This window comes from Fukomys damarensis, unplaced genomic scaffold, assembly GCF_012274545.1.
Source record: "Fukomys damarensis isolate Sample0158 unplaced genomic scaffold, DMR_v1.0_HiC HiC_scaffold_19, whole genome shotgun sequence".
NCBI lineage: Eukaryota > Metazoa > Chordata > Mammalia > Rodentia > Bathyergidae > Fukomys > Fukomys damarensis.
In genome coordinates this window covers 64233899-64243506 of record NW_022900931.1, presented here as the reverse complement: position 1 = coordinate 64243506, position 9608 = coordinate 64233899, and the positions used below count along the sequence as shown (strand labels likewise).

Sequence of the window (9608 nt, the reverse complement as noted above, 5' to 3'; positions counted from 1 at the left end):
GGCGAAGCGGCTGCGGGATGGCGAGCGGCAGGAGAGCATGGGCCGGCTGCTCAGGGGCAGGGCCCAGGTGCAAGCGGAGGTGGAGGAGCTGCAGGAGCAGAGCCGAGCCCTGGACCAGCAGGTGGGTGCGGAGGTGGTGTTTCCCGCGGGATGGTGCGCGCCACCTCACTTTCTCCATCTGCAAGACCTGCACGTGGATCCTGGCTCTGCCCCTCAGCGCGGTGTGGCTGTCTGTAAGCTGGTCTTTGTCTCTCTGGGCTCCAGTCTCCCCCTCTGCAAGAAAGGCAACGGGGACAGCAGAATGGAGAGATTCCTTTCTTTCTATTTTGTACCGGGGATCGAACTCAGGACCTTGTGCTCACGAGGCAGGTGCATTGCCACTGAGCTGCATCCCCGGCCCAGGGAGCGTGCTTTCTGACCTTGCAAACGATATGGCTTTTCTAGGCTTGTGTCCTTCCAAGTTTTTGTGACCATGACTCATTGTGAGGGGCCCACGTACACCTGGATGTATAGAGATACACACATACAAACATTTCAGACAGAAGTTCACCAAGTAACACTCTTCCTGTGTGAGGTTCCTTCTGCTATTTCTAACCTACTTTTCATTGAAAAATCCCACTCCCCTAGAGTCTAAACCAAATGTCTTCTTGTTCGTCATTGGCTTACCAGAGTTTGAAAGTTACTCACTTTAGTGGTCCATATCGCTTTCTTATTGCCGCTGTAACAAATGGACACACAATCTTACACTTCTGCTGGGCGTGGTGGCGCATACCTGCAATCCCAGCATTTGGGAGGCTGAGGCAGGAGGATCACCATGAGTTCCCGGGCTACATAGTGAGGTGCTGTCTCAAAAAGCAAACAAACAAAAACAGTCTGCTTTGTTTTTGAGACAAGACCTCATTACGTAGTTCAGGCTTGCCTCAAACTCACTGTGATCCTCCTGCCTCAGCCTCCTGAGTACTGGGATGGCAGGCGTGCACCACCACATCGAGCTTACTAAAGCATTTGTTGACAAGACCATCTCAGTCTAGGACAGAGAGGGAAGAAATTGGGAATATGGAAGGATGACTAAGAAATACAGTGAGGTTTAATATAATTTAATATAATATAACAAGAGTGTCAGAAGGACAGAGGACAAGAATTGGGGCCTGGCGTGGCGGCGCGCGCCCATAATCCCAGCACTTGGGAGGCTGAGGCAGGAGGATCACTGTGAGTTCAAGACCAGCCTGGGCTACATAGTGAGTTCCAGGTCAGTCTCAACTACACAGTGAGACCCTGTCTCAAAAAAACAAAAACAAACAAACAAACAAACGAATAGAGAGAGGAAATGCCAAAGGAGGCTGAGGAACTTTTGGGTGGTGATGGACACAGTCACCAATCTGGTTATGTTGAAACTTATAAAACTGTGCACTTTAGATCTGTACATGTATGAATTCCTGCCTCACACATTATAGAAACCTAAATTCTAGGGCTGGGGATTTAGCTTAGCTGTTCTACTGCCTGCCTCACAAAAGAAGAAGAGGAGGAAGGAGGAGGAGGAGGAGGAGGAGGATACCTAACAGCCCTCCTGCCTCAGCCTCCTGAGTAACTGGGGCCATGTCCCAGTGATTTTTTTTTAGACCCCGTAGAAATCCTTGGCAGCCAGAAGTGTACTGGGAAACAGCTCGTAGGGGTAAAAAGCACCTTGATCTCAGCATTTGCTGATTTTCATGACACCGTGCCCCGCTGGTGAGGAGATATGAGGGTGTCACAGCACCAAGCATCCCCGCCTCTCCAGTCTGGCAGCACCTGGGACCTTCAGCTGCCCCCCAGAACGAGACGTGGGTGATGGATGCCTGTCTGGTGGTCAGGGTGTGACGTGTAGGGCCCCGTCTCAGTGGACACAGACGGAAGAGACGCTGTCTCCTGGGCTCTGAAGAGGTGGCTTTTCTGAGGGGACAGAGGGATGTGTGTGGGTCCCTGCTCTCCGGACTTGGCTCCTCCTCCTGGCTCTGGATGAGGCCGACACACCCGCCCCCTGCCGGTGGCACCCGGTGCCCTCGCAGGGGCCCATGGCAGTGGGGCCACAGGGTCTTGGGCCAAAGCCTTCAGAAGTGTGAGCCGAAGAGGGCTTTCCTCTTCCTAGGTTCAAGCCCCGGTTATTTTGTCACAGTAGTGGGAAGCTGGCTGAGACAGTTGCACAGCAATAGACAGTCAATGCCACGTCAGCTCCATGACACCAGCTTTGCCATGTGGCTCACAGAGTTCCCAAAACATCACAGTGGGCTCCCTGGTTGTCGCCAGTGACCCCGAGCGTCACACTGCTAATAATTGTAATTATTATTTTTTGAGACAGAGTCTCACTGTGCAGCCCAGTAACTCGTGACGATCCTCCTGCCTCAGCCTCTGGAGTACTGGGCCTGTGCTGTCTGCCTGGCACAGATCTGCGTTTCATGCTCAAAAGCCGTAATTGCCAGGCGTCTAATGGAACATTGCCCCGTCCTAGCTGACTGCTTATGTCGCTTCCTCGCTGTGCAGTCATTGCTTTTTTTTTTTTGTACCAGGGATCAAACTTGTGCTTGCAAGGCAGGCGGCGGAATCACTGAGCTAAGTCCCCAGCCCGTCATTGCTTTTTCAAATTGGAAAATTAAAAAAAAAAATTAGTTGAATTGTTGGGGTAGCACAGATTCACACTCGGCTGTAAGAATCGATGCAGAGGCATCCTCTGTGGGCTTTGTTTAGTTGCCCCAACGGTAACATTTGCCGTGTTTATGTATTTTTATGGCAGTAGCCCCTGACAACTCATTTTTACCAAGAGGGGACATCCCTGAAAGGAGAGTAGCGCCATCTTGTGTCGGGCCTGTGCACTGCGTCCAGCGTCCAGCTCCTGTGGTGTCGTCTGACCAGTGTCAATGTCCTCCTCAAGGGTGTACAAGGTCAGCCGGGCGTGGTGGTGCACACCTGTACTCCAGCACTGGGGAGGCTGAGGCAGGAGGGTCGCAGTGAGTTCGAGGCGAGCCTGGGCTGCATAGTGAGTTCACGAAATTCACTGCCTTGAATTTATGGCAATCCATCCTGCCTCAGCCTCCCGAGCGCTGGGATTTACAGTCGTGCCACCATGCCCGGTTTAGATCTCTGCCCTTTTAAAGCCCTCAGTTCAGTCGGGAAGACGGAGCATATAAGTGAAGATGGGTACGGAAATGGAACGGACGGGTGGGAAGCTGGTTTCAGACACAGGTGGGCTCCAGTGTGGCCAGGCTCACGCCGGCACCTGCCGGTTTTCTGCACTTCCTCCTGCCGGCTTCGCTGGCCCAGGGTCCTCCCAGTCCCTCCATCTCGGGCTTCCCCCAGGTCCTGACCAGGCTGGGCCTGCAGCGTGGTGGGTTTGCCTGGGTGGGAGACCCACCCACCCCACATGGAGGGTTGGGCACCTGGGAAGAGCTGGGACAGCAGATGTCAGCCGCGCTGCCGCTCTGTGCCCTGCGGCACGCGGTCTGTCCCAGGCACCAACCTGGTCATCGTCTTTCTTCCAGATCCAGGAGTGGGAGGCCCGGATCGTCACCCAGACCAAAGTCGCCATGGCTCCGGGATTCACCCTGGACCAGAAGGTCAAGATCCGGCGGAGGATCAAGATCCTGGAGGACCAGCTGGACAGGGTGAGGCAGCCCCAGGCTGGGTCCCGGCCATCGGGAGAGAGGACCCGGGGCTGAAGGGCAGGCGTCATTCTCAGGCCTGCGGCTGGGCTGGAGGAGGGCGGCAGGCCGGGCCGCACAGACTCTGCGTCCCTGCTCCCAGGTCACTTGTCACTTCGATGTCCAGCTGGTGCGCAACGCGGCCCTGAGGGAGGAGCTGGACCTGCTGCGCATCGAGCGGAACCGCTACCTCAACGTGGACCGCAAGCTGAAGAAGGTCAGTGAGTGGCGAGGGGACCCGGCCGCTTCCTGCTTTGGTCTGGGCCCAGAGTGGGACCCAGAGGGCGGCGGGAAGAGCAGGAGGAGGTGCTGTGATGGACGGACACATGGGGGCAGGCGAGGTCACTGACATTCCCCGTCATCTGATAACCTTGGTGGTAAAGAACCCACTTCCCACCTCCCCCCATTCTTTTGGAAAAATAATTTCAAATTTACGTAAAAGGCACAGGAGTCACACAAATACTACACATCCACTAGGGTCTTGCTGTGTAGTTCAGGCTGGCCTTGAACTTGTGGCAGTCTTCCTGCCTCAGCCTCCTGAGTATGGGATCGCAGGCATGTGCCACCATGCTGGCTTCTTCTGCTGTGTATTTGCCTGTCACCAGGAAGCATCTGTGTGCTCACTTAATTCCGTGGGTTGTCACTCGCGTGGCTGTGAACCATTTTGCTGAGCAGAGTCCTCAGACTTGGGGCCCCTGCATGCTGACTCAGCCCTCCGGGCACATCTCCATTTTGTTTGTTGGTTGGTTTTTGTGTCAAATGCTGAGCTACATCCTCCAGCCTTTTTATTTTTTGAGGCAAGTTCTTGCTAAAATACTGGTCTGGCCTTCAGCTTGCATCCTCCTGCCTCAGCTGCCTGCGTGGCTGGGATTACAGGCATTACCAGTTCATTTTTACCTTTAGTTCTTAGCACTTACTTTCTGGTGGAGGAAGTGTTACCAAGTCGCAGAGGGCATAGATTCCCTAAGAAACACGGGAGGCCATTTATTCTGGTGGAAAGGAGAGGTTTATTCAGGGCTCTTCACCTCAGAGCTCTGTCTCCTCTTGTTTGGGTGTGAAAGGTTTTTATTGTGAGTGGGTGGGGGAGGAAAGCAATGAGAACACAGACAGGCGAGGTGGAAATAGTTTCACCTCTTGTCCCTCCCCTCTACTCCTTCCCTCCCTTGTGGAAATGAAATCAGGCCTCCCCTCCAGGGACCAGCATCTGCATGTTTCTTTCCTCAGCATGTGTTTGTGTGTGTGTGTGTGTGTGTGTGTGTGTGTGTGTGTGGTTTGTATTCTCAGCCTGAGAAAGTTTGGAGAGACAATTCATCTTAAAAAAAAAAAAAAACAAACCCAAACTCCTAGTTCTTTTTTATTTTTTTTGGTTTTTTGAGACAGGGTCTCACTATGTAGTTGAGACTGACCTGGAGCTCACTGTGTAGCCCAGGCTGGTCTTGAACTCACAGCGATGCTTCTGCCTCAGCCTCCCGAGTGCTGGGATTACGGATGTGTGCCACCAAGCCCGGCTCGCAACCTCCTAGTTCTTAAAGACCCATTTTACCTGCCCAGTCACACAAGCACTAGTAATTCTGAACCTGTTCTGTCTCAACCCTGGTGATTTCTCATAGGGAGTAGATGTTGGCAAACCAAGACACTGGCACTAAAAATCTTAATGCTGTGGGGTGGCATTACTTTGAGGTGCTTTCCCTGGCAACCTAGAATATCTCTTTATGTATCTTAAAATTACGAGTTCCCATGGATACCTCAAATTCCAGTCTAACGCACTCCTGTAATCCCAGTGCTCAGGAGGCTGAGGCAGGAGGATGGTGAATTCAAGGCCAACCTGGGCAACATAGTGAGACTTTGTTTTAAAAAACTGAAAAAAAAAAAAATTCGATCTAGCATTGCCAGATTTTCCTCAGAACACCCCACTGCAGCTTTCCATCTCTCTTTGCCCTCAGTGGGAACCCCGGCTCCCAGAGATACCGGACCGTCCTGTCAAAAGACACAGGGAAAATAACACAGCTCCCAACCTGCCAGGTGTCAGATAGGCCGAGTTCTTGTTGCCCAAAATTGAAGAATGAATTCTGAGGAAGGATGGAGGTTAAGAGTAGGGAGCGTTGAGAAGGAGAGATTTTAGCTCTTGAGGGGCAGGAGGGGGCCTGGGTGGCTGACGGGGGACCCCACTTCACAGAGGAAGTTTTATAGAGCAAAAGCACCAGTGGCTACAAAGTGAGACACAAATCGTGATCCACCAACCAGCTCACAAGTGTAGGCACTTGGGGAATATCGGTCCGATAGCACGTGTGCTCGGAAAGAGCGAGGGGCTTTTCCAGGAAGGGTGGATCCGGAGGTCTTGGTCGCCCACGGGTGACTGATGTCCTCCCAGACTTCCCGGGTCAGGGTCCTTGTGTAGGCCTGGCCTCCAACAGACGCGCCTGGGCCCGTTGTAGTGTGCACTGGCCCTCGGGTCCGGCCCTGTCTGGCGGCCCGCAGCATTTCTGCCTGACTGGGCCTGGGCGTCTGTGTTACCAGCAGCTCGGTCGAGTTTCACAGCTGCCACGGCCCCACCTCCTGAGCAGGGCGCGGAGCTGGCAGTCCTGTCCTCTCGGGCTGATTCAGACATCGGATTCTGGTTCCCTGGCCCAGTTCCCGAGTTTCCGTTGTGTTTATCACTGGCAGTAGTTTGGCTCGCTCACTTCTGTTTGCATTTTTTGTTGATTCAATCTCCTCTATGGATATGTGAAGTCTCGCAGATCAAAACGATTCGCAAAGCATTGTCACCTCCCCGGCTCTCCTACCTCATTCCTAGGCCGCCCCCGTAGGCTGCCAGTCTCCTTAGTTTCTATTTTTTTTTTTTTTTTTTTTTTAAGACATAAGTCTCACTATGGAGTCCAGGTCAACCTTAAACTCACTATGTAGCCCAGGCTGGGCTCGAACTGGAGGTGATCCTCCTGCCTCAGCCTCCTGAGTACTAGGATCATGGGCATGTGTCACTATGCCTGGCCTCAGTTTCTGGTATCTATCCTTTCTGTTTTTGCAAAAGTAAATGTGTGTTTATAGATCCGTGTATCTATGTATGTCTATGTATTTATCATTTCTGCTCTTCTTGAAAGAACTCCCACTCCCCACTTTTTTTTTTTTTTTTAGACAGTCGCACTATGTAGTCCAGGTCAGCCTTGAGCTCACTATGCAGCCCAGGCTGCCCTCAAACTCTTGGCAATCCTCCTGCCTCAGCCTCCTGAGTGTCGGATTAGAGGCATGCTGAGCCCCCTGCAGCCCAGAACATAGGGTAAAACTCATATAAATTCCCAGCCTAGCAAGAAGGCTGAGTGGCCCCACACGAACATCTGGCGAGCTGCATCCCGCCGTGCCCCTGTCAGCCTTGTAGCTCTGCGTCGCCTCTCACAGTGGCCGTCAGGAGGGCCCAGGCCCAGGGGGGAGCACGGAGCCTGGGGAAGCTGTGGGGTGAGCCTTCAGGTCGCGGCAGCAGTTTCTATCCCCGACAGGAGATGCACCTCCTGCGGCAGATGGTCAGCGCCCTCATTGCCTCCTCCACCTCAGCCTACGCTGTCAGGTAGGGCCTGCAGCGTGGGAAGTGCTGGCCGGGGAGGCTCAGGACTCGGGAGCTAGACACTCAGTTTATTTAGTTTATACGGTTAGTAATAAAGCCTGTACAAATACACTGTCAGGATACAAACTGTTTTTTGATCCTAGGGCCTCATGTATGCTAAGCAGGTGCTTTACACTGAGCTATATTCTCAGCCCATTTAAAACATTTTCAAAATAGGGTTTCACTAAATTGCCCAGTCTGATCTCTATCTTGGGATCCTCCTGTCTCAGCCTCCCAAGTGGCTGGATGGTCTTAGAATTTAACTTAAAAAAAATTAATAAAAAAAAAACCAAAACAAAACAGTGTGCCCCTTCCTCTCTCCCTCTTTGGTTCCCCATTTCCTCAGACACGATCCTGCTCAGTGCAGGTGTGTGCAGCACGACTGTGGCCCTGTGGTGTCCGCAGCAGGAGTCCGGAGCCAGCCAGCACCCTTGGGTTACTTATCAGTGTCGGCTGGAAGGGGCGGGGTCTCAGTGAACAGCCCTGTGGCCTCGCATCTCGCCCAGGCCTGCTGCTGGCCTGGGCTTCTCTGTCCTGCTGGCTCTAGTGGGCTCTGCGCTCTCCTCCTGCCTCTCCTTTCCTGGCTGCAGCCCTGTCCTCCCGGCTTTGTGCTTTCGCCTCTTCTGCCCAGTATCTGCTTCCCCCTCATGGCCTCTGCTCCAGCTCCTGGTTCCTCAGGGCCTCTGTTGAAGTCCAGGCCTTCATCACTGGGTCTGTGCTTGCTTTCCCTCCCTCTTCCCTCCTTTCTTCCCAATGCACACAGCAGAAGTTTCCATGTAAAAGAGTACAGCCCAGTGGCATTTAATACGGTCATAGTAACTCACTTTTATCCAGATCCAAAACATTTTTATCATCTCAAGGGAAACACACTGAGCAGCTCCTCTCCTTCCCCCTCAACCAAACCACTGGCCTCTTTGTTGCTCTCTCTCTCTCTCTCTCTCTCTCTCTCTCTCCTTTCACAGGATCTCACTATGTAGTCCAGGCTTGCCTTCAACTTCAACTTGTGGCAATCCTCCTGCCTCAGCTTCCTGAGTGCTGGGAAGACAGGCATGTGGTACCACTCCTGGCTAGTACTTTGCTCGTTTTTCCTGTTGATTCTGATTTCTTACCTGACCCCTTGAGGGCCCTGACCATACCCGTAGCTCCTATTTACACAGGGCTCTGGCTTCCTCCTGCCCTGGCCACCCTCTCCCCTTCTGAGCTTTCCGGTGTAGAGCCCTCTAGCGTCCGCTGTGGGCGTGGTCAGGAGTGAGCACAGGGGTTCTGGGGCGGAGCCTCAGTTCCTCTACTGAGACAGGGGTGCAGCCGGAGGGCATCTGCTGCTGTCTCTGGACCCTTGTAGGGCTTGACTCTCAGGGAGTTGTGCTCCCCAATCCCTGGCCCTGGGGCGGTGTGGAGCCCCAAGAGCAGAAAACACCGTGGCTGCTGCAGCTGGCACAGCCCTGGGGCTTGCACTGGCGGTAGGCAGGTGAGGCTTCCCGCCCGGAGGCCCGGCCTGCGCCAGCCTTTAGGGCAGCGTCTGAGTGAGCGAGAAGCTGGGGCTCCGTGTCGCGGCACCCAGGACTGGCAAAGATGTGGAGGTGGGAACTACTGGGGCCTCGGAGGAGAATGGCGTCGTCTCCCCGGCCAGTGTCCCTGTGCCCTTGAAGTAGGCAGGGAGGGAGCTCGCTGAATTCACAGCTGGCTGCGCGACGTCAAAGGCTTAACAGTAGCGTGCAGAGTCGAGCAGGGCAGGGTGTTCAGTGAGAAGCTAAAGGGCGTCCGCCACCTTCCTGTGTCGGGAGGCCCGAAGCTGTCGGGTAGGTGTCCCCTCCCTGGCCCTCGTCACCGCCTTTCCCCTTCCAGGTCACAGATACTTCCCGGGCTCCCCGACCCCCGTGTGCGCCCAGCAGTGCCCACCGGTGCCGAGGCCGGTGCAGCCCTCCCGGGCCGAGCACCCACCCTAACTTTGCCTGTCCTGACCCAGCTCTGGGAGCCCAGCATTTCTGGTTTTCGCGACCACAGCCGACTGCAACCTGCCTGTGCCCCATCCCCTGTGACTCCCAGCTGACCGCCCGTCCCTGTCACCTCCCTGACACTGCTCCTCCGAGGACTGCAGGCTGACCCTGTCCCACTGCCCTGCCCCAGGGAGGAGGCGAAGGCCAAGATGGGCATGCTGCGGGAGCGGGCGGAGAAGGAGGTGGCGCAGAGCGACACGGAGGCGCAGATCTTGCTGCGGCAGGTGTCGCACCTGGAGCAGCTGCATCGCTTCCTCAAGCTCAAAAACAACGAGCGGCAGCCGGATCCCGCCATCCTGCAGGAGCAAGAGCAGCGGGGTGAGGCCCAGAGCGGCGCGGAGGGTT

At 54.6% G+C, this 9608-nt stretch overlaps 1 protein-coding gene across 1 annotated transcript in view; it reads left to right on the top strand.

Moving 5' to 3' along the window:
- Positions 1-9608, top strand: part of Ccdc114 (coiled-coil domain containing 114) — an 18437-nt gene that overhangs the window by 2750 nt on the left and 6079 nt on the right. Inside the window, exons 4-8 of the mRNA XM_033765874.1 lie at positions 1-121; positions 3513-3635; positions 3775-3888; positions 7163-7230; positions 9394-9608. The exon at positions 1-121 is cut by the window's left edge and continues 69 nt beyond it; the exon at positions 9394-9608 is cut by the window's right edge and continues 3 nt beyond it. Coding sequence (XP_033621765.1) covers positions 1-121; positions 3513-3635; positions 3775-3888; positions 7163-7230; positions 9394-9608 — 641 coding nt within the window. The remainder of the gene's footprint in view (positions 122-3512; positions 3636-3774; positions 3889-7162; positions 7231-9393) is intronic.